Below are 25528 nucleotides of genomic sequence, written 5' to 3' on the forward strand. Positions count from 1 at the left end.
ATGTACTTGTCATGACAGTTTTTTGTCTGTTTTTTATTTTTTTCAGGTTCTCAAGGTAGCAATCCTTGCCGAAAAGTATGCAGTCGATTACACGTGGTATGTGGACACTATCCTTAACCTCATTCGTGTAGCTGGGGACTATGTCAGTGAAGAAGTCTGGTACAGGGTTATCCAGATTGTCATTAACAGAGATGATGTTCAGGGATATGCAGCCAAAACAGTATTTGAGGTAAGACATGAACTATTTGCCTTGATTTTTCAAGGTAAGGTTGGCTAAAATATCACAAGCCTAAATGTGTCAGGCTTTATTAATATCTAGCAGGGAGAAGAGATGTGGAAAGCAGGAATAGATACTGGATACTAGTACCAGCTTTCTCAATTCAGAATGACTTGTACAAAAAATTATCTGGGAATAAAAAAATTTTTTGTACAAGTAATTCTGAATTGAGAAAGCTGGTCAAATGTCCAGTGAAACGTTTTCAAGAAAAATACAAGTCCAGTTGTCTTGACTTATTTTCTTTACAGATATACCATGAGGGCGGAGGGGGTGGCGCTTCCGGTCAATGGTATGGGCATGGGGAGATTTGTGTGGGTATGAGAGAAATGCAGATGGGTTAATTTACAGGCCAGCAAGAAACAGAATTCTGCTCAGATGTACTGGAGAGGAAGGGGAGGTGAAAGGGTAAAAACAAAAACCCACAATCAACCCTTCTACCCTAAGCCCTCGTTCACACCTGAACGTTTTGTAGCGCGTTCTACGCTCGACTAACGCTCTACAAAACGCTCAAACATCTAAATCCCATTGTATTCAATGGGTCTGGTTCACACATTGGCGTATTTCAGCCAGTCCCTAACACACTACAAAACGGCCCACGCCTGAAAAGGTACATGTACTACTTTGGGCTGTTTTTGTTGCGCGTTTCCATTGGTATACAGCCAAGTAGCCCTCGGAAATGCGTGTTTTTCACACGATTTTTTTTTACTGCGAATCGCGGTAAAAAAACGCGCATATGCACTACGCCTAGGTGTGAACCAGGGCTAAATCCACTAATTTGGAGCTAATGAGTGGTTAACTTATTTATTAGTTCCTCCTTCCTCTTGTTAGAAAAAGGGACGGGCTCTCAGATGTGTTTTTTTTTTTTTTTTTTTAACAGGTTAACTGAGGTTGGGTCTACAGAAGGTCCCGCACTAACTGACATTGTAATCCTAATATATGCTTTTTTTATTTTATGACCATTTTTGGTTTACTTTTCTTTGCATATTATTTTTTTTTCAGGCTCTCCAGGCTCCTGCCTGTCATGAAAATCTGGTCAAAGTTGGAGGATATATTTTGGGCGAGTTTGGTAATCTAATTGCTGGTGATCCACGTTCTAGGCACGTTTAAACTTATGAATAATGATGGTATTTTATTGTGCACCAAACACCTATATTTGCGTGTCCCCTTTATTACATAGCTCTGTTATTTTCTGGGGGTGACGAAGCACATATAAATGAATATGCAGATCATTGCATGTCTATGAATGCAGTGAAGATCTATGTCTGTTTTCAAACCTTTTATTTTTGTTTTGTAATTTAGCTGTTGAATCGCAGAGATAAAAGCCATAGGTTGCCTTGCAAGCACCGCCGGCTCCACAAAAGTCGATTTTCAAGTTGACCAAGCTGGGTGGGAATTTATCAGACAAACAGTGTCTGCATCCTATCGGATACAGTCATTGTTCAGCAATACCATTCTGTTCAGACAGCCATGGGTGCCTGAATACAATATCCACCAGTGGAGATTCCTTCATCTGTGCTGTTAGCGCGGATGGGATGGGGGTATCCATAGATTTTCTCTCGCTCAACCCGCAGGCAGAACAAGAGAAAATCAAGCCGTCTAAAACCATCCTGAGTAGCACAAAAACATTTTACATAAAGTAAATACATTAGATTGTTTAGTCACATTTGAGTTATTCCAAGTATTTTTTTTCCATACAGTGAGTTAGAATTTTTCTTTAATTTTGTTTTCTTTGTTTTTCTCTACAGCCCTTTGATCCAGTTTAATCTTTTACACTCAAAGTTCCATCTTTGCAGTGTACCTACCAGGGCTCTGCTGCTCTCGGCCTACATAAAGTTTATTAACCTCTTCCCTGAGATTAAACCCACCATCCAAGATGTGCTACGAAGTGACAGCCAGCTCAGAAATGCCGATGTGGAGCTTCAGCAAAGAGCTGTGGAATATTTGCGTCTAAGCTCAATCGCCAGTAATGACATCTTGGTATGCCCACAGGGAGAATTCTTGAGTAATAGAGACTGACGTGTTAGCAGCATGACTCATTTTGTGTTCAAGCAGTAATGTTTTTATGCAATGTTTATGGAAGTCCTTCCATAAACTGCCCTGTAAAGAACAACTATCTATAGGGTGACATGTCTTGAAACCTCGCCCTTCCAGGTGGGTCAAATACCTGCTCCCCCTGCCAAACCCAGTGAGGGGGAGCAGGTAATTACACACAGAGATGTTTGTGAATACCTAAAGCTGCCAAGGAGCAGTGAAGTGGTGGCCTTTCAGGACACGTGCCATCAGAAAGCGTGTGTGGATGTGCTTTACAGGGCCAGGTGACCAGGTCACTGTTTGCCCCTCATCTCCCGTGACAGGACTATAACTTTTAGGCTTGGTGGTCATTAGCAATTAAACAAAAGAAAATTCAGCATAAATGACTACTTTATGCCCCATGAATGTTCAGTTTGGAGATATCCGCTGAATTTAATGAATGCATATTGACCAAAGTCATTGCTTGATTTAACCATAACTGGCCTGATTGGGCAAACATTTTCGAATACTTGTAGGCAAACATATTCTGTTAACGTCTGTAAGCATTTTAAGGCATTGTTGTGCTTTCAAAATGTTAAAGTTTGAAATTTTTCTGTTTTTAAGGCCACTGTTTTGGAGGAGATGCCGCCTTTCCCTGAACGGGAATCCTCAATCTTGGCCAAGCTGAAGAAAAAGAAGGGTCCCAGCACAGTCACTGACCTGGAAGACACAAAGAAGGAGAAAAACAGCTCTGATGTGAATGGGGGCACTGAGCCCGCTCCTGTTAGCACATCGGTATGTTACTATTTAGAGAGGTGATGCACATGTATTATCTGCTGCAGTATAGAAATCCAACTAGCCTGAGTGTTGTGTTTGACATAGGTGGGTTAGAGTTTGCCCTCTTTAATGTATTTATATAGAATTAGGGTAGGTGCAGACAGCTGCTTAACAGGCTCTTTAAGACCTGCCTGTATCTAACTGCTTTTGTCAATGTTATGTGTAGGATCTCCATAGGACATAGCCATGATGAGATGCTTTGCACAACATTCAGTTAAACAGTCAAGCACACAAGCACACAGCAGTGCTGCTGCTTGAACAAGAAATGAACCAGTGCACCATATACGTAGTCTTTGGAAAGGGGGCACTACGACTGGTGTGAGCGCAACCTAGTTTAGGATAAGGCTTAGTTGGCCCTTTTAAATGGCCGTTAACGTGTATTAGCACTATAGGTCAAGCAGTAAATAAACTGGGTGTGCGTATTGTACATACCTGGAATTTAATGTGTTTTTGTTTATCCCTTTTGATTAAGCATCAGTGTTCCCTCCTTGAAGAACAAAGCATCTTTGTGGTGCGCCCTCGTCCATCTTCCCTCCTGGCACCCCTCTCATCTAGCAGCTATTACTCACAGTCTGGAATGAACTACCCTTTAGCAACACTCTCAAACAGCCAGGTTCCTAAATTGTTTGTAGGAAATGAATGATACTAAACACACTCACTCCTGTGTAAAGTTTGCTGGCAAGATATTTGCCTTGCCAGAGGTTAATTGAACTAACTTTCTGTTCTTTGTTCTAATATGGCTGAGTCTACAGTGGTTTCTTCTTATATCATTGTTCTTGAAGTGATGCTTCTCTGCTTGGCTTTTTGTTATTAGAAAACTGAGTTACTCTGTATTTTTAAAGAATGCAGAAGTGCCAAAATGATTAACTAAGTTGTGCTCTAACAAGATGCAGGCTACATTACATAGCAAGGATTCATTTGTTGTTAGTGGCAGACTTGACATATTCACCGGCTTGTACATTTTAGGTCTGCCTTTTTATAACAACTTTTGTATCAGAGGGTCTAAAATAGGGATGCACCAATACCGTTTTTTTGGTATCGAGTACCGATACTCGCCGATACAGAGTACTGGTGCAGTGTGCCCCAATTATCAGGAAGTCGGGCGGCGGATCATAACCCGTCACCCCGCTTCCTGATTGCCTGTGAAGCCGGTGTTCTAGCGCAAGAACACCGGCTTTACTTGCTGAGGCTGCCTATGCCTGGCTTCATGACCAATCAGGAAACCGGGCGACGAGTCATGAGGTGCCGTCCGGCTACCTGATTGGTCAGGAAGCCAGGCTGCCTAACAACAAGTGAAGCCGGCTTCCTAGCCAATCGGGAAGCCGGGCGGCACATCATGACCTACCTCGCGGCTTCCTAATTGGCAGTGTGGATTCCCAACGAGTACCCATATTTTTTTTCGGTACTCGCCGATACTGAGTGCCTGTGCTGTGTGCCCCGATTATCAGGAAGTCGGGCGGCGGATCATGACCCTTCACACGGCTTCCTAAATGCCTGTGAAGCCAGTGTTCTAGCAAAATAACACCGGCTTCACTTGCTGAGCCTACCTGGCTTCCTGACCAATCAGTACTCGCCCAATATACTTGGTATCGGCACCGATACCAGTATCGGTGCATCCCTAGTCTAAAAGCTTCTCCAGCTGATGCAGGGAGTTTATGTACCAGCTTATCATGACACATGTAGTTAGAATTCCAGCCGAATCTTTGAATACATTGTTCAGCGCTTTTATTTGAACTGTTTCCTTTGACATACTGTAGAGGTACAGGATGGCATCGTTATGCAGAGGGTGCAGATCTGCAGCTTCCTGTGTCAACCTGCTGTTTTGGAGTGTCTAAAAGAATCGCCCCACTGGTAAAGTCCTCCCTGTGATCTTGCCCCAGTAGGTATATTAAATACCCTCCATATGAGCCCCCCAGTGCCTGTCACAATTTAGGGTGAGAGCACAATGCAATGTAATCTAGCTTGATTGGTTCATGCTGGCAAACCCTTTCTTTGTATGTAGGGCGTTATAGGAAGCCAGTATAAAGATAGATTGCAGGTAATTATACAAATGGCATTTTAGAATGTATTTGGCAGGTATTGAATGAATGCATAGCTAAAAAGTTTGTATGAAATTTCTCAGAATAGAGGGAATATGTAAACGAATACCACATCCCTCAGGAGACTATAGAAAAATGGATCTAAAAGGTCCAGTTGCAAAAAGTGGGACTTTAGATGTCGAAGGGAATATAAACCTGTCTATATAAAATCAAAACCTGTTAATATATAAAGTCAACGCAAAGTATCTTCCATTTTCTGTATTGAAACCTAATGAGTGATATTGTTATTGACCCTACAACAGGGCTAACAATTCTTCTCTTACTGTTTACACATGAATAGACTATACCCGGGAGTAGGTGTATATGATGTAATATATGCAATGTGATATATACACTATGTATGGTCTTGTTCAGCTCGACATATGATGCATCCACAATACACTATTTTTACACAAGTGTCTCCAATAGGTACACAGACAGCAATTTTAAGCCTTACAAAGCTTCTAACCCTTCCTTTCTTGTTGGCTGAAATTCGACCAGTGTGTGACCCAGTCGGCACCCCTCATTCCCATTCATCGTCAATTTTTGTTTAAGGAGCCAGTCCAAAAATATTAACCTAACAGTGTCTGCAGTCACTGTGCGTGTATTCTGAGAGCAACACACACACTGCTGTCAGAATACAATAGCTTGGTGAGAGGGATTTCCCCATCAACACTGTCCGTGTTCCTGGGGAAATCGAGACTCTTTGCTGGTTCCAACCCTGGGGCGAAATAAGAAAGGAAACTGTAGTCAAATGCCTCACATGGAAGGTGTGCAGTGAAGGAAGGAGGCATTTATATGAACCTGCTGCTATTGCCCTAACAAAGTACCCTAGTAGCTATTTATTCATCTTAATCAAGTATGGCTGATGTCAGAGGGTTTTTTTCTTTATACAATTGCTTTACCAACTTAATCTTCTGACATTGACATTAATGGGCAGAAAATGGACAGCATGAAGGCACAAAAGATTGTAATATCATAATAGATACTCCTAAAAAAAAAAAGTGAAAAACCCCAACTAACATAAATTCAACACTAAACAAATCTGACCAACACCAGCCAAATAGAAGATCTCTTATGAATGACTGCAGGAGATCTATATCCCGTTCCGGCCTCCACATTTACATCCCAAATAAACGATTGCTCAATTTTTGTAGAAAAACAGGAACAATCAGTGAAAATTGCAAAGACTTTCCAACATGTTAGCATTTGCTTGGAAGTAAAATTAGTGCTTCCGGTTCTCATACGCTATCACCGCTATCACTCATGGTAACTCTGATGATGCTTGATCATTGCAGTGGATGCTTGGATTGGTACTTGAGAATATCAGGCTCTGTGTTAACAACAAAGTGTCAATGGTGGTTCATGACTTGCTTTTCATCTAGATTTAGCAATCTGTGCTCTAGTTTTGTGTGCAAAATCTGACTGTGATGCATGTTCCGTGCTGATATTGTTCATAGTAAAAAGATGCTATGTGCATTACATTGGGTACTAATTTGCATTGTGTTTTGTCAGGTTTGTCATGTGTACAGTTGAAATGATTGTGCAGCAAACTGTATCATGGTTGCACACGTGTACCACATTTTTGCATATAACACATTTGTGTTCCTTCAAATAGTCAGTAAAATGACCTTGATTTTTTTTGTATGTGGTTTTATACTTGCTGATACCTTTTTTTTTCTCTTGTCTGACAGTCCACGCCCTCTCCTTCTGCTGACCTCTTGGGCCTGGGAGCTCCATCTACTACCAGCCCTGGAGCACCCACTGCTGCATCCTCCGATAGTCTGCTTGTGGACGTTTTTGCAGATGCATCATTGCCAGTTGCTGCTGTCGCTACAGAGGCGGAAGATAACTTTTCAAGGTGGGATGCAGATACGGAAAGGGGGGAGTGAGAGAGAGATAAAAATGCATAGACTGGTACATTGAGAATGTTCTGTGGGTAACTGTATTTATTGCCCCTTGTTTTGGCTGAGACATATTTTGTCTGCATAGTTGTCTGAATTGTCTGAATGTAAGCAGAGTAATGGGTACGTGTGGTCAAAATCAGTACAACTCCTCAATACATGAATCTATCGCCATGTGATGTCTCTTTAAAAGCATTGTAAGTACCAAGGAATACCTGATCACTCTAGAATTAGTCAGCTCCTAACATCCTGTAACAGGATGAAAACCATGCCTCTGCTGCACTGAAATAGCAGGAGAGGGGAAGAAACAGTAGGCAGCTGATATGGGAGCAGAGGGTGAGCTGAGAATATAAAGGGGGGATATGAAAGTGAGGTAAGGGAGATGTGCTGATGTCTGAGAGGAGGACTCAGTCAGGGCTGACAACAGTGCCCGGGCTTTCAGTACAGCAATGGCAGTGGACATGTATTGCAGAGCCGTGCTGAATATTTTTAGATTTTGCCCATGCAAACACTTTCAAGTTGCATTTTATTAGTGTGCATGCTGGGTTTAGGGGAACTAATGGTGCTCTATGTTGCTGCCTCTTTTCCCCTTGGTTTTTTTTTTTTCTACTTGCCGCGGATGCCCGGTGCAGTGAAGTTCCAACTTTCTCAGAAGGGGCATCTGGGGAGCCAGACCCTTCTGTACATGATGCAGATGATTTCTACTTCAAGTAAGCAAACCAAACCAAATCAGAAAGGCACATCTGGTTTATCTAACCATCCTCCTTTCCCACTGCAGTCTACCTTCTTCATTTCTAGGTCTTTATGGTATTAAAGCAGCAGTGTACATTAGCATAAAGCGGGGAGCCTAGAGAAATATTTGTACACTTATTGATTTTTCAAATGACAAATGCTTACCAGTCCTTATTGTTTTATTATAAAATATAAGGCTATGCAATACTAAAAAGGTTTATATGCTGGACAGAACAATCCCTTTCTTAGATATTGCTACTTTGTATTTCAGAGGTCTCGTTTCTAAAGCCTTGCATACAAACCAAAGTGCATTGCATGACAATAAAAAAAAATAGACCTCCTTCCTGGCTACATGATGCTGGCCAGCACCTGCATTTGCTTGGTCTTGTCTCCATTAGTTTTGCTGTTTAAAACTTATGTAGCACCCCCTCCTAATAATTGTGAAATCATAAGAACTAATATGTAGTCATGGAAGGAGCTGCAGTTAATTATGATGTGCAGCAGGACAAATATTTCAATCAATCCTTTTCGGTGTCTTCTCAACCTTATTACTTATTATACTCAACCCCCATTCTCCCCTATGTGCCTGTGATGGTCATATCTGTCCCAAGGTTACACAGTTGTCATAGTTTAACCAGAGGGATAACTGTTTAGGCATATTTTGTTCCACATACTGTATGACAAAATATTAGAAATGGCTGCCTCTTCTGTTCCTCCAGCAACTGATATAGGTGGATCTCCACTAAAAACATTTTAGTATTTAGAAAGGAGTGGTGTGGTCTTATCACTGTCTGGTCACCAAGACAAGAAGTTAGGGAGAATCTCTCTAGTTGAAAGAAAGGCAGTAAATCACATTTAATATCAGAGGTTGTTCCTCGTCTAAGTATTCAGGCAGCCATAAAATCTAATTTTGACGGTTCCTCTCACTTTCTCTGTCAGTGAGGGGTAATGTCCTCACTGGGACCAAAGCAATAGTAAAAACCTGAGCCTAATCCACTCCCTTCTACAAAGATATACTCTAGAAGCACACACACAATTCTGTTGAGATGAATTACTTACCTAAAATGTTGAATTTCCCCAGGTAGATAAGACATCACTGCTGCTTTAACCAGATAACTGTTACATGCAGAAATCTTCCATCTACCCATGTAACAAATATCATGTATTAGACGGTCACCTTAGGTTCCACCCTGGAGCGCTCTGATGATTTGCATGCATTACAATAGGAGTGTCTTAGTTTCCATATATCTAACATGGTTCTGACTGAGAGCCCACTGCCCAAATTTGATTAAATAACCTGCTACTGGTGGGCTCCCTGCCAGAAGATCTGCAGAACATACCGAATATTCCCCTTTGTATGCTTCCTTCCTAGTCTCAATAGTGTTTTCTGCAGAATTTTACTGAATCCTCAAAATGCTGCCATGTATGACTATATGATAGATTTACTAAAGTAAGTGCTGGGTCCTCGCAAAGACAACACTTTTTCTTACCTTATTCCTTGCAATACCAACAATCTTTAAGATACCAACTTGTATCTTAAATAAGATCTGCAGTAGTCCTAAGACTGCAAAGGATTACTAGGACAGGTAGGCACTGTGCTTTTTATTTTATTTTATTATAAAAAAATTAATATATAGACACACAGGGATAAGTAGGTCATATTTCAACATTACTATATACTATACATTATTATTTGGAGTAAAAATAGGAGCTTTTCCTTACCAAGGATATAAAAATGGTAAGGAAACTAACGCACAAACAAGACGGTTGCACAGGATGCAACTATCCATTGGTGGGTGTACATCTTAGCCCCCATTCACACCTGAGCCTTTATTTCCAATGCTGCCTGTTCACCCCAAGCTTGTCACTTGTAGTTTGAAAAGGTACATGACCCTTTTTTTTTAGGCAGAATCGTGCCTTTTGGGGCCATGCACTTCGATGGGAGTGCTTGAAAGCATGCATGATGCATGTTTTTCACACAAGTTCGTGCCTAACAACCATCTCTTTCAAGTTACTAGCTTTCCATTAGCTAAAGCAAAAATGTTCACACCTGAAAGACATGCTACAAAAACATTCAGGCTCTACTGTAAATGGGGGCTTAAAGGAGAAGTATTGGGAGAGTAAAATATACTCTTCCCAACGCTCAGAGCTGTAGTGGGTCACTCCTGTTGGCTTGGCACACACTGGCTCATACAATGTGAGAACTTTGTACACTGTTTGGTTGTATTATCTGGCACACGGATACACCCAAAGTCTGATTGAGTTGACACTGACACATGTTTTTAGATTCATTGTGGGGCACAGATTGAGCGCAACAAATCAGCATTCACAATTACACAGGTGCTAGCATCACATATATTGTTGCAGCTTGTCTTATGTGTGTGAGGGTCATTCCTAGTGCAGTTTTTTCACGGTAGTTACAAAGTGCTCATCACTCTGCTCATGACTTCCCCTTGCAGAGAGCAGTGAATGTCCAACACCGCTGTGCGCAAAAATTCTCTCCTCCCCTCTGTTTCTCAAGTGCTCTTTGGTTGGACAGACAGGGAAGGGGGCAAGCACAGCTGGCTCTGGCTCTAAAGAGGCAGAGTCAGCTGTCAATCAGGCATTGTGGTAGATCCTGAAAATATTGTTGGGATCCTTCAGGGCTGCAGCGCAGCTCTGTGCTGTCACCATAGGGCTGGGTTTTGCACGTTTTTCCGTTGAGTGAAACGAGTGTTTCACTGGCGGTATGATTGTTTTCCCCCCTTTTTTTATTTTTCTCTTTTTTTTTTCCACTTTAAAACTACCCGCCGGCTCTGCCCCCCTGCGAGGCGGCCGCTTGCAAGGGACGGAACCCGGAATCGGCAGCCGCCGGAAGACACAGCGGAGATCGCGGACAAGTTAAGTCCTACGCTGTATTCCCGAGTGTGGCTCGGGGTTAACCGCTTTGTTAACCCCGAGCTACACTCGGGAATACCAATGGAAAAACGCCCCAAACAAGCTCCTGTACTTGTTTGGGCGTAGGGCGTTTTTCAGCACGTTTCAACGGGCTGAAATACGCCCAGGTGGGAACCATCCCCATAGGGAAGTATGGGACTTCACTGTTTTGAGCGTTTTACAGCGCGTCGATCAGCGCTCTAAAATGCCCAGGTGTGAACCCGGCCTAAATAAATGCACTTCTGTGACCAAAAATAGAAGTAAAGCCCTATAGAAAAAGCGTTAAATATAAGCAGGATAGGGGAAATCAAGATTTATGGATTTAAAATGAGGAACTGCTAAAATCAATTAATGTGATCATTTAACCTTTCTCTGAGTTAGTGGAGGCACTAACATGCAGTCTAGAACCTGATACTAAAATATGTGGTCTTTAACCCCCCTTTACATTATGCTTTTTAACTGAATGTTGTGTAGCCAGAGTAGGCACGATGAGTTCCTAGCTGTTTTCTTTAATGCCACACTTGTGAAAATGCCAAAACTATTATAAAAAGTACAGTGTCTACCCTATTCATTTTTGTAGCATTATGTCAGCAACGTGGTGGCAGGTCCACTTTGAGAAATTTCACCTTGCCAAATCAGCCATTACCATGTTTATGATGAATACTTTTTTTTTTTTTTTCTATTAGATCTTTGTGGTTCCCAGAAATCAACCCCATATCATTGATAATGCAAGTGACACATTTTGTTATGCTTCTACATGGCATGTTGTGCTTTCGGATACACTGCCAATAGAGAACCTTCGTGTGATGGCACAAGTTCTAGTGCTCAAAATGCCATGTCCCTTTGCACTTTAGTAAATTTAGTCATACTTTTTCCCTTTACCCTTCATTACTATTAAACCCTTCGAAAAATAATTCCCTCTGTTCTGTATAGGAGATCATTAATTGTATCTTTTTGTTCTACATTTTGAAGGTTTATCTGCAAAAATAATGGCGTCCTGTTCGAGAATCAGCTGCTGCAGATTGGCTTGAAATCAGAGTTTCGCCAAAATTTGGGTAAGCGTTAGCAATGCAATTGAACTATTGGGTGTTTATCCAAGCACTGCAAATGGAGCGTATTTAGCCCATGGAAGCAGAGGGATATTATGTATATTTTTACTTGGAGGTTACAGCAAGATAAACAGAAGGACCCTGTTCAGTCTGTAGTTATAACAACAATGTCTGCACATCTGCATTACACATTGAAGACCAACTCCAAGCAGTAAAAAAAAAATCAGTAAACCACGTTTACTTCTCAGGAAACAATTATACTAAAGTAAGAAGCACACTCCGTTTATCTTTAGAGAAGAGTGACACTGTAAAGTGACCCTAAACTCGGGCGTTAAATCCTAAAAATTCATTCAGGTACCTTTTTAACTACTAATAAAAAAACGTATTTGTAGATCCTTAAATCATCTCTGAATTGGCACTGACACTGTCCTAACTTCTGGAGGGTGGCTGCATTATTTCCTCATGGTCCCTGTGTGTGTTGTAAAGTTGCTACCGCTCCGAGGTCGCTCCCATGATGGACTACAAGGTCATGTTTAGTATACTAATTTGTATTGAGATTGTAGTAGTCCATCATGGGAGCGAGCTTGGAGCGGTGGCTACTTTACAACACACATGGGGACCATGGGGAACAAAAGTAGCCACCCTCCAGAAGGAAGGACAGTGTCCGCACCAATTCAGAGAGGATTTGATGTTTTATATTGTAAGTAAAAAGGTTATGAGGCCGTTACTTTAACTGGTAACGTCTCCCACTAAAATAGAGTGCTCCTTTGACAATCATCATCAAGTTTTGTTGTGATCCATCTGTTTAAACACCTGAACAATTCAAGCATAGAATATAGAGAATGCATAAGCAGAAGTTTCTTTCATTTAAGAAAACTGCATGTTAGAACAGTCAGTAGATCCAGATTCAAGTTGCTGGACTCCTGTAAAGGTCAAGCTAAACACCATCTCGCCCCACTTCCCAAAATTCCTGATTGGTCACTGGTGATGAGGCCTCATCGACCAATAGAACACTCGGGAGTGAGAGGGACAGAGTCAAATTCAACTGTTGCAGAATAAGTATATATACCTCTGGATCTACGTATTGCTTTGAATTGGCAGTTTTTACGAAGGGTCATTTCTGCTTGTGCATTTTTCCATAGACATATGTTGTTCAATTTGATTTACTGCAAGAATACCTAACTGTTGCAATAGCAGCCGCAGACTGCAGATGGCAGCCTGAGTTTTTTTATTTTTAAGCCCTGTCTTGATCTTTTTTTTTTTTCTTTCACATTTTATAGGTCGTATGTTTATTTTCTATGGAAACAAGATGTCTTCTCAGTTCCAGAACTTCACTTCAACACTAATTTGCTCAGATGAGCTTAAAGCCAATATCCTTTCTAAAATCAATCAGAATAATTGTGCTTCTGTATACATATAGCAGTACTTGCAATAAAATTAGTAGGTTATAATATGGGAGGTTTTGTGAATGCAGGAGGTCTAAAAATATAAGTGCAGACGTTATGAACTATGGAGTGTATAGCCATTTTATTTAAAAAACAAAAACAACTACCCAAAAGAAAAATCTAGCACAATCCCAACTGGATTTGTTCTGTGATGTTATTTATGTTTTGGTACTCAATCACAACTAAAGAAGCATCTCAGATGATCCATGGGGATGCTCTGATACCATTTTTGAAGACCGAGTAGGAGTATAGGTACTTTTCCTCAAGTGCTCGCCATTACTAATTACTGATACCTTTTTTGTCATGTGACAGTTTTTCTAAAACAATACAGACTATTTTAGGACAATGGTGGAGTGCCAGGGCCCTGTCGCAGTTGCCTGCTGCAACCCTGGAAGTTCTGCCACTGATACCAAGCTGTAGAGGGACTACAAATCTCAGCAATACATTATATAGCAATGCTGAATAACATCAGCTATAATGCCGGTTCACGGGAAGGCTGCTAAGGTCCCCAGCAAGTGCGGGACCCGAGGCAGCCGCTTCAGTTGAAAAATTGAAAGCACCGTTATCGGTGTTTAGTATCGGAGCGTTTTCACTAGTAAATGTACTTCTGAAAGTGCCCAGTATGGGCTTCAATAACAGTATCTATGCTTTCCTAGTCTTCCAACATTTACAGAACAAGTCCATATGAAGGTCACACACTACTACTAGTTATACCGTAACCTGGATAAATTAGGACCGTCACATACATAGTACACTTAATAATAATAATATTTACCTAAATATTTCTTTCTTGAGTTCTAAATGTTCCTGGGTACAGCATTTTAAAAATTGACAGTATTGTCATTGACCATCAGCAGTACTTCTAACATTACTATTCTAAAGTGACAAAACATGCAGTTCAATATCATATATGTAGGTGTGGGCTAACTTTTTAAATGTGCTGGAGGACATTATTTGCATGCATGCAGAATACACTGTGGGAGGGGTTTCGCTGGGTAAATCCGAGATAGAGAAAGATATAAGGGTTCTTGTAGAGTACAGACTCGGTAACTGCTTGCAGCAAAAAAAACAAGTTTAATATTAACTTGTATTAACTTGTATTAGAAATCTAATTCTGCCACTTTGTAAAACACTGGTACGGCCACAGTTGGAGCACTCAGTGCAATCGTGGTCACCTAACTTTAGGCGGGATGTCCATGAGCTAGAGCAGTGGTTCTCAACTGGTGGGTCGCGACCCAAAAGTGTGTTGCAACCCCGTGTTCAGTTTGTGTGCCTTCCACTGTGTAGGCGAGAGGTCTTCCCCAGGAGCAACACTGTCAGTTCTCGCGCCAAGCAGCCATTCAAAATATGCTGCCTGCAGCCGAGTTTCAGCTTGAGGTGGGGGTTGGAAGGGGGTATGGCCGCGGGGAGCTCCATCCATACGGGCGTTGCTTACAGCTCCATCACGTGCCCTGTAGAGGTGCCTGGGCCGGAGTGACATAACATTCTGGCTCCCAACACCTCTACAGGGTGCGCAAGGGAGCTGTACAAGCAATGCACGTATGGAGGGAGCTCAGTCACAGCACAGCAGCCCACACTGGACCTCAGGCTGAGGATCCACTCCAGTTCTCGCAAGGTAGGGAGAATGAGTGGATCTTAGAAGAAGCATTTATTTATTTTTGTAGTGTGTATGTGTCTGACAATGTCTGTGAGATTGTAGTTGTGTGTCCCTCAGTTTTATGAGGGCCCATTCACATTAGTAGACTGTGTTATCACAGTCCCTTACGATTAATGCACCCCACCACGCAATTGCATCTACTGCACGTTCTGGTGTGGGAGGTGCATTATACAGATGCATCAATACCGGTATTTTGGTACAGAGTACCGATAATTTTTTTCCGGTACTCGCCGATACCAATTACAGAGTACCGGAAGTCCCATTCAGGAAGCCAGGTGGCATGTAATGACTCGCCACCTGGCTTCCTGATAAGCCGGGCAGCGTGTAAAGACTTGCCACTCGGCTTCCCGATTAACAGCAAAGTCTGTCATCTCTCACCTCGGCATGTCCAGCCTGTCACCCCCGGGGCCTCTCCAGCCAGGTGCGTCCTTCCTCCGGTACCCAGCCAGAGCCATCTTGCTGGCCAATCATGGAAGCCGGGCGCCGTATAATGACGTGGTGCCCTGCTTTCTGATTGGCCGGGAGGCCGGCTCCATGCTCCCTCATCATGAGAGGAAACTGGGCAGCGTGTAATGATGCGCTGCCCGACTTCCTGATACAGGAAGTATCGGGCTAGGCATCAGAGCATTTGGGCGAGTACGAGTACTCGCCCAAATACTCGATATCGGCACCGATATCGATACTAGTATCGGTGCATCACTAGTGCGTTACATTGCCATTCATTTGAATAGCACCCCAAATACACACCCGCCCACCTTAGTTGCTTACCAAATTCTTTGTTTACATCATGCTGCCCGCCGCCGGCTAGGTTCTGCAGTCGGCAGCAGAATGTAAACAACGGGGAGCAATAGCCAGCCTGCTGTCGGCTATTTCAAAATCAAGTTCTCTCTCAGGTCTTAGTGGATGGGGGTTTCAATAGCCAGCCTGCTATTGTAATTTGAAATAGCCAATAGCAGGCTGGCTATTGAAACCCCACCCACTGAACAGAGAGATAGTTCTCTTTCGGGTCCGCTGCTCTGCTCAGTGGGTGGGAGCAATAGCCAGCCTGCTATTGTAATTTGAAATTGTAGTCTCTACAATAGCGAGAGATATAGCAATAAGCTGTCCTCTTCAGAAATTGAGCCTTGTCACGCTAACTCCTACACAGTGGTGTGCAAGTGCCAGGGAGGTGTTTCCGAAGTGTTTTGCTGTTAAGCTTTATCAAGATTTAAGTTTTCCTTTAGTTAAGTAGCAATAATTGAAAATAAGGTGACATGCTGTAAACATTGCAGAATGTCTGCTATGTATAACTATGCTCTGAGTAAGGATGACTATTTGCTTATATTGCTAATATTGCCTGCCTGTGGATTAAAGATCATTGTTCAGAAATCTTGAAGATCATGAAACACGTGTAGATGAGTTTTGGCTGGTTTCCGTGTAACATCTAAAACTTGCTCTTCTTTGAAATACTGACATTGATGAGGTTATATTTGTAGCGTAAAAGTAATAGATTTTGCAAGAGCAGGGTCTCACAATCACCACTGCCCTATTCTCCTTGACGGCCTTTTATGTCTGAATCTCCAGTCTAAGCCAGTGGAATCCACAGTTGATGGAGGTGCCCAGGTGCAGCAAGTGGTCAACATTGAGTGCGTGGAGGAGTTTGTGGAGGCCCCAGTCCTCAACATCCAGTTCAGGTATGTTTCTCCTTTTAGTTCTGTTAAGACCCCAGTCCTCAACATCCAGTTCAGTAATGCTGCCCCTCGTGTTTCTGTTGTGGAGGCCTTAGTCCTCAACATTTAGTTTAGGTTTGCTGCTTCTCTTAGTTTTGTTGTGGAGTCCCCAGTCATCGGCATTCAGTTCAGGTATGCTGTTCCTTTTAGTCCTATTGTAGAACAATGTCATGTGTTGCTAGAATACAATGTATATGGCATCACCCTAAATTCAGACTTTTACTTTCTGCAATTTATATTGTATCTGTATTACCCTGTGATACCATTCAAATTCAGCCCATGATTGTTATTCCTTTTCCTATATAGCTAGCAGGGAATAAAAACAAAAAAAAACTAAAGCTGGAGATGAATTCATATTGTGAATGTATACTCTTCATTATGTACAGCATACGTTACATGGCCTTAAGCAAAGGTTTTAAACACCCTTGATCTAATGACACATTTTGATGATTTTTTTCAGTGAAAGATAAATACACGCTCTGCAGAGACAATATTTCTACTTTCATTTGTTTCTGCAATTGTTGATATACAGTTTGGAGTTATTTCTTGGGATTAACAAAAATAAAATTAAAAAATGTGTTGTGCAAAGTTTTGGGACCCCCCCTGACCCTGCGCATGTCTTGTGGACTACTAAGTTTTAAGTTCTTCCTTTAGGAACATATCCCACTCTTCCTTGATTTAAAAATACACATTTAAAATCTTTCAAACATTTAGGTGCATTTCTTATGGTTTGGGGTTGTGTGAGAGCCAGAATGCAGGAAATGCTGACCCTGTAAATGGAACAATGGACATTAAGTATCCCTGAAGGGTAATATCTCATAGAAAATCTAAAAACTGATGGTAAAAAGCTGTTCCAAGGGTATGATTGAAAACCCCCCTCAAAATCAATCATAAGCTAGTTCACGATATTAAGATTCAGGTTTGGGAATGGCATTTAGGCTAGATTACTAATCATCTGTGTGTAGATGTCAACCATACAATGCGTGTAACAAAACCCAAGAATATTCTTTATCCACAAGTACTTTTCACAATTCTAGCTAATGAGTTAAATTTTTACTTCATCACAGCTCAGCATTTTCTGAAGTGTTGTATACTTTAGATGTGAGAATAATGGTTCTTTTCTGCAAGACATGTTTGCTGAACTGCGGACTTGTGCATTGCTGATCACATGAAAGCTAAACGTTTCTGCAGTTCCTTGGCAGTGGTAGTGCGTTTTTGCTTTGCATACCTAACCAGCAAGCAACCAGACTCTTCTTGATCTTCCATTTCTTATCTCTGGCCTTTTTGTAGATGCCTTGTAGATGTGTTTGAATTGCAGGCCTTTGCAAGCTTCTCTCCCATTTTCAGTAGTGGGAAAGTCTGTGCTAATAGAAAGACTAAGGACAGACTGAGCTCCCTCTCATTAACATACAATTCCTCAGATCTTTAACCCTTTGTTAGGACAGACAGTCGTGCTAGTTTACAAGTTATAATGAAATATGCCAGTACAGACAGGGTTAATTATTTGAAACTTCCCCCAACACACACAAGCGGTCATGGAATTGGCAAAAAGAGCATCTAAAAAAGGTAATTTGCCATTTTTAAAAGTTGTGTAAATGGGAACATGTGACAATTCTAAAGTAGGTGTTATCCTAATTTGGCTGCAAAAGTGGAAATAAACTTTAAACTGGGAGGATCTGTCTATACGACCACAAAAACCATCTCAGTGCTTTGAAAGACTCTTACATTATGTATGAGATGCTGTGAGAGTGGATTACATTTATGAATGGTAGAGATTCGGGGTTCTAAGGATGTATGAGCCTTGGGATTTGAGAACTTCGTATGGGTAAATATATTATCTTCTTGTTAAAGGGGGGCCTACGTGTCCATGAAAAGTTGGATCTGTGACATGGAAAACGTATCAACTGTGTGCTGGTCAATCTTTATTATGCTGTTTTAAGCAAGTTACATAGTCAGGTTGAAAAAAGACACATGTCCATCGAGTTCAACCTATAGCGATATGAAAAAAAGAAAGAAGCAACATGTCCTATTATTAAGCAATAAAAGGTGGAGCATACCACTTTCTATGAAATTTGCAGGGTGTAGATATCAACATGCACAATACAGATGTGTTGTTAGAGACACTTTAGGGTGGCAGGATTGAGGCTGTTGATGTGGTGGGAAAGTTTTTGAACAATTCATTATATGGATGTTAGAGTATAACACCACTTGACTTTGGTATACAGTGTAAATAAGAATGTCTGGACTTGGAGATATTGCACATTTTTCCAGCCTGGCATAGGACAATCTGCTTCATACAGCCTGGGTGATATCAAATGTGCTATTAAGGTAAATCTGTTATGTTTTCTCTAGGTACGCGGGTGCTTTCCAAAATTTCTCGGTGACGCTGCCCATCACTGTCAATAAATTTTTTCAACCAACTGAAATGGAAGGCCAAGACTTTTTTCAGCGTTGGAAACAGCTCAGTGGGTAATGTTGTCTCAGTTACTAAATCGTTTGAGTAAGGTCAGGTGGCTGAACAGCACATCCATGATTATTTAGATGAATAATGACAGCATTATATTTAAATGGTATGTTTAGCTTGGCTCAGTCAGCATGAGGTGTGATGAGCAGAAAACATGAGAGAGAGATTTATTTTTTAATGCAACCAATCGATTTAGTTGAAAAAATAATCGGGCAACTAATCGATTATGAAAATAATCGTTAGCTGCAGCCCTATATTCACAATGTACTGACTTTGTGTGTCCCTGTAGAGGTGCGCAACTAATCACATGGGACATCTCTATCCAAATTGTAAAGTTATTACTGATTTATTAGACAATGATTATTTTTTTGGTGTGGGTCGTGATCCCTTACCTATTTTATAATATTTTTAATTAGCTCAGTCATGCTTACTGTTTTTAATAGTTACTCTTGAAGAAATCCCCATTATAATGGCCAGATATTCAAAGTTCATCTGGGTTAACTCGTAGTATAAAATGTATTTTTTTATTTTCTAAACCCTATGCATTTGTAAAGAAAACTTTAGTAAGATTTTCTTTATGGAAGCCACATATAAAATGGCTTTTCAAATACACCTTACAATATGTCCATAGGGAAATACAGAGTGTACATATGTTTAACTGGCCATAACACTCTCTTACAAATAGTCTACACAATATTTTGCTGAGCTACTTGATTCTTGCTAAATGCTTAGTGTAATGTTATGTTGCTTCTCCAGGCCCAAGCAAGAAGTGCAGAACATTTTCAAGGCAAAGCTTCCGATGGATACTGAAATCACTAAAGCAAAGGTTGGTTCCATATATATGAATAGAATATGAAAGTTTTGTTGGTTTTACTATAATTCTCTGAAGAATGTAATAATACAGCTTGCATGATACAATATACAGATCTTTGAGTTGCTCTGATGATTTGTAGTAGCAGCTCATATCCTATAGATGCCACTGTTGGAATGTCAAGAAATGCAAAAGCTGTAGGCTTAGAAGGTAGTAAGTATCTGAAATCAATGCAGGAGAACCCAGCTTCCAGGGGCAGAGGATCCTAGTGAAAGAGAGGTAAAGATGCAAACATGGGATTAAGTTTACTTCAGGAGACTGTCACCTGGGGAGTGGGATACAGTGTTGCAGGTATAAATTGCTGGTGCCTCTTAAGTTTATCAGTACAGAAAGAAAAAGGAGAATCTACATGAATTTACTCAGTCTTTTGTTTTTCTATATTGTTTGCCTAATAATGTATCAGTTGCTCCCTCCATGCTAGATACATTATAGTGTTTCCATTCCTTCCAACTAAGGACTTAAAAGAGAACTATAGTGTAACCTTTTTATCCCATAGTTCTCTTAAAGGTCACGGGAGGACATATACTAACATCCTCCGATGACCCAAAGCTAAGTATATAGCTCGCTATATACTAGACAGTGCTGCAGGTGGGACAGATCTTGATAATGCTGTTGAGATCCACCCAGCTCCACCCATTTCTCCAGTCAACGCTGGAGGATCGTAGGGGGGAGGAAATCTCTGCGGGGTGCGGTGACCTGCAGTCGCCGCTCTCTGCAGGGAGATAATTGGAAAGTGAACGAGCGACGGTATGTGCTCACTTCCCGATCTATACAGCCGTCGTCTGATAGGTTTTGTCACAGGCTGGCTCTAACTATGAGGATGAGTGAAAATCACTCACCTCATAGTTCTCCTTTAACTCGCTCAAGCTGTTCATTCCACATTGTTGCAAACGCTTACATGAACTTACGTGTGCCATTGAAGTCAGATAAACTAACTTAGAGCTTGAACTGTTCATCCATTGCAAACAATGTGCATCTGTGGGAAGGACCTATTAGCTGTTTCTGCATTATTACACAGAGTAGTACGACCATTTCATATGTAGTACTGGTTGTAGAGACGGATGTGTATGTGGTCGTTCGACGACGTTGTCCGCTAATTTTTATGTTCACAATGGGATGTTTTGTGGGTATAGTGTCCCAGGCTATCAATGGACTTCTATTCACACTACATGACTGTTTTTTATGCTTTTATAGTCTGGTGCCTAAAGTTGCTGACACATACCTGCAGCAGCCTCCCAAACCTCCCTGTTATGGCTAAATTTCCAATAAAGCGTTGTCAATTCCTTATAGCCTTGAAGCTTGCCTGCCTCCTGCTTATTCCGCTTAGAGGCTGAGCTTTCAGAAGAGCCCAGGCATTTGGCCATGACCAGAAGATTTGGGAAGCGGCTGTAGGCACCCTTGTGGTTTTATCCATCTTACCTATGGCAGTATAGGGTTGCAGGGTGGGTTGGTGTGAGGACTGCAGGAGGGGTTATTAGAGGAAAGTTAGTATGAAGGAGACCTTAGGCTGGGGCTTTTTACACTGAAAGCTGCCAGCATCAATCTCAAGCTATTAGAAACTAAATCAAATGCCATAAATGGAGATTATATTGTGCATACTTATGGTGTAATATATATGTGTTCACCTCTCAGCTCATTGGATTTGGACCTGCCCTTTTAGAAAATGTCGATCCAAACCCGTCCAATTTCGTGGCCGCTGGAATCATCCAAGCAAAATCCCGGCAGGTAGGATGCCTGCTACGCCTCGAACCCAATGTGCAGGCACAGGTGAGTTTTATATATACAGCTTGACGACTGGGAATGTTCCTTTTTGGAATCCTCCAAAGTGATTTAAAGTTGTGTAATTTCCTGAGTAAAATATTTGTCTTTGTTACTTTTTCACTTATGTAGCTTCCATTGCTGGCATCTTTTTTTAGTGTGAAACCTCTGAGGTTGTCATCCTTGTTTCTCTAGTTAGTGACTGAAACAAACACACAGATATCAGGTATCCCAGTAGTTGATATGCAGATGAATGTGCCAGGTTGGTGATTTACCTAGTGGAGGAGGAAGGATAAGGATGACAAGCAGAGAGTTTTCACTTTCAAAAACAAGTCGGCAACAGCTGCCACATTTCTGTCCTGACAACAGAAGATTACTCATAAGTTTTTTGTTTTCTGCCCAAACAGATGTACCGGCTCACCATCCGCACAAGTAAAGAAGATGTATCCCAGAGACTGTGTGACCTGCTCTCTGAGCAGTTTTAGACCTCAATCACTCTGGTTCCAGAACCCATGTCTTTGTGATCTTCCCTTTACTGCCAGTTCCTTATCATCTCAGTGAAAATAAATATTCCCAACACATTGTCTGTTTATCTTTCTTCATCTCATGCGATATTTATGCACAAATTTATGTTGTATATGATTTTGTATCGGCTGGCTTTTGTACCTTACAAGGATTGGCAGGAGAGCTTTAGGTGGAGAAGGGTAATGGGTAATATGAAAGTGTAATGTGGGAACATTTAAAGCAGAGCTAAATTTAAACAACTGTATTCCTCAAATAAGTCATTTGTAAAAGAAAAAGCGCTTACAGTAGACCACCTGCAGCTGATATTTTATTTTCGCACAGTAAAAACGGTTGCACGCCTTCCATACACCTGCCGATTTATCGCATGATCGCGGGATTTCCCACGATTATCGTACGATTATCGTACGATTATCGTACGATTATCGTACGATTATCGTACGATTATCGTACGATAATCGGCAGATGTAGGACCACCTTAAGACTGGCCATACACTGATCTATTGTTCTTGTTTAACCCACGGGCTGAAGGAGAAAAATTAAAGCAGATTCCTTCAACACTTAAGAATGTATGTTGATAGAGGAATCCCGACAAGAGCGAGCAGCTCATTGGCTGCCGGCTCCTATTGTAAGAACATTTTCCAGCCAGCTCCTTCCATCAGCTGATCAAGGTACGCCAACCGAAAGGGTGCCGACAGCGGCATTCACTGCGTATGTTGTCAGGTTCCTCAAAAACCGGCCGAAATTCGCACAGTGTATGGGGCACCTTACGTTTCCATTCCATATCATCTCTAGAATGTGCTGCCTTGGTTATCCCTTACTTTACTACGTTTTTATACACGCATCTCTGCTAAATTCACTGGCAACATAATTACAACTGAAACAGACAAAAATCAGTTGTTCACTCGGTAAAGGTGCCCATACACCTTACGATTATCATACGATAATCGTATGTAATCGACTCTTCGTACGACAATCGTAACGAGTGAATAGAGTGCCTGACGGATAGTACTGTACAATCGTCCGACTTTTGACGGTCAAGTGTGTTTTGAAAACTTTGGTCGATCGTATGATGTTCGCATGGTTGGTGCCGTTTCCGTCTGTCAAAAGTTGTACGATTAACACTGCGCAAACGAAAATAATTGCGGTCAATTACCGCAAGTTGTCCAGGTTTTTTTTTTAAACTACCGCTGATTGAACCTTTCGATAATTGGGGCAGGATGGGGCCGTCGTACGACGGTTCGATCATCGGACGAAAAGTTTCGTCCAATAATCGTAAGGTGTATGGGCACCTTAATACTCTCACTTATACAGCCACTCATTTATGGTATTGCTGACAGGTGTGACTAGCACAGTTTTTAAGAGCGAATGATAAGGGTGCCCATACACCTTACAATTAACTGCAGATTTTCTGTGGTCAGATGGAAAAAGTTCAACAGATTGGCCCAGGTGGAGATTACTCCATCCACACAGTTAAGTGTAGATGGAGGAATCTGTTGCACCTTTTCCATCTGACCATAGAAAATCTGCAGATAAATTGTAAGGTGTGTGGCCAGCTTAAGACTAGAGAGAGCTATAAAGAGAATGGAGAAGTATCCCACCAACTTCTCAGAATACCGTTGCCAGTTAATTGTACACACAATTCTCGGAAAAAAAAAATCCAAAGATTGGTAATAAGCTTCAGTATCTAGCTAGTCTGCCCTGCTGGCTCTCGAAACACCTGAACAAGGCCTCCATCCAATCAGATTGTTTAGATATTTTGACAGCCAGCGGGACGACTAGCAAAATACTGAAGCTTGGCCTGAAGGTCACTTTCAGACAATCTAGTCCAGTGGTACTCCAGAAGCCAGGCTGAAGATGTTCCTGACCCATAGCTGCAAATGAAGAGACGAACTCTAACAGACATGTAGAGAAAAATCTTGATTGAAGAGAAAAGATGGCATGCAACAAAATAGGTTTGTCTATTAACGCAGCAGAGCTGAAGTAAAAACGTCCAGCCTAATAGGAGACTATTAAAAAAGCTGATGCATGCTGATAGTAGGAGGACATATCTTGGACTGGCCTACAGTTTTTTGCTTGATAGTGTCCAATACTCCTGTAATTGGCAGTATTTACTTGAAGGTGAAAACTTGCTATATATCTTAATGGACAAGAAAGGAATACTTGTTGCCTCTTATCTATGACTTTATTACTTCTGAGCCACTGACCTGGAACAAGCATGAAACACATAAATTCATAATGCCCTAATCTGTATATTAGTTTCAAGTTAATGAGTGAGAAAACATTGGAGAAAGAGGGTTGTTCATGGTGTATACTGTAGATGATTATTGTTCCTGATTCTTTAAGCTGCGGTAGCAACAGTGTCCTAAAGTGACCCCTTAAGCAGTATTATCAGGTACAATATCTTCTAGCACACTTGACGTTCTATCACAATTTCATGGACTAGGAACATTGTACTGCTATTAAAGCACCCTTTAACTAATGGGTCATATGTGAACCAACCAACCATGGTACAAATTTTATATAAACGTTCTGTTCATCCAGATAATGCAAGCTAGTGTCTAAAACTAAAACCAGAAGTTGACACATATGCATAAAGACAACAATGTTTTATTTGGCATATTGATAAACATTTCAGGTCTACTTTACAAGGTGTTCTGCAATCTGGTTATTAAATCGGTGTGAATTTATAAGTGAGAATACATATTGATGAAAGGAAAAATCTTTATTTGCTGGTGTTGATGTAATTAATGTTAAATGTTGTTAGCACATGGTATAGTGTTACATTCGCATTGTTCAATTAATTTGATCTGTACAGTAATGGATTTTGTTGAATCGGGACAGTGAAGTTCAACTGATTTTACTGAGATGCTCACTGGACTGCAACAGCGGCACCTACCTTCAACTGCCTCAAATCCGTCATGATACCTGGAAGAAAACAAAAAAGAACATGAGCTATGTTAATGTTATAGTGGACAAGGAGTAAAACACAGCACACTTGTATCAATTATATAATCCCATACTTATACAAGTGACCAGTGTTTATTAAGTCTAGAAGCACTGTTTAAGAGTATAAAAGGAGAACTATGAGGTGAGTGATTTTCACTCAACCTCATAGTTCGAGCCGACGTGTGACAATGAAACTCACACGTTGGCTCAAGAGACCAGGAAGTGAGCGAACACATAACGTTGCTCGCTCACTTCTTGATCTTGTCCCTGCAGAGAGCTGTGACTGTCACTCACGTCTCCCTGCAGGGATTCCCCCCCTCCCCGCACCGATCCTCCAGCACTGACTGGCG

General features: G+C 41.3%; 1 protein-coding gene across 2 annotated transcripts in view; it reads left to right on the plus strand.

Moving 5' to 3' along the window:
* AP2A2 (adaptor related protein complex 2 alpha 2 subunit) overlaps window positions 1–22289 on the plus strand; it is a 78775-nt gene extending 56486 nt beyond the window's left edge. Inside the window, exons 11-23 of one of the 2 annotated variants that reach the window (XM_018565662.1) lie at window positions 47–229; window positions 1277–1374; window positions 2023–2254; window positions 2912–3082; window positions 6897–7063; window positions 7739–7816; window positions 11727–11809; window positions 13084–13173; window positions 16455–16578; window positions 18967–19083; window positions 19835–19904; window positions 21582–21716; window positions 22115–22289. In XM_018565662.1, the coding sequence (XP_018421164.1) occupies window positions 47–229; window positions 1277–1374; window positions 2023–2254; window positions 2912–3082; window positions 6897–7063; window positions 7739–7816; window positions 11727–11809; window positions 13084–13173; window positions 16455–16578; window positions 18967–19083; window positions 19835–19904; window positions 21582–21716; window positions 22115–22192 (1626 nt within the window). In that variant the 3' untranslated portion in view covers window positions 22193–22289. Of the gene's footprint in view, window positions 1–46; window positions 230–1276; window positions 1375–2022; window positions 2255–2911; window positions 3083–6896; window positions 7064–7738; window positions 7817–11726; window positions 11810–13083; window positions 13175–16454; window positions 16579–18966; window positions 19084–19834; window positions 19905–21581; window positions 21717–22114 lie in introns of both variants that reach the window. The other variant, XM_018565663.1, reaches the window with a different exon arrangement.
* Window positions 22290–25528: the final 3239 nt, after the last annotated feature.

The sequence above is a fragment of the Nanorana parkeri genome, unplaced genomic scaffold, assembly GCF_000935625.1.
Source record: "Nanorana parkeri isolate BGI_ZX_2015 unplaced genomic scaffold, ASM93562v1 scaffold870, whole genome shotgun sequence".
NCBI lineage: Eukaryota > Metazoa > Chordata > Amphibia > Anura > Dicroglossidae > Nanorana > Nanorana parkeri.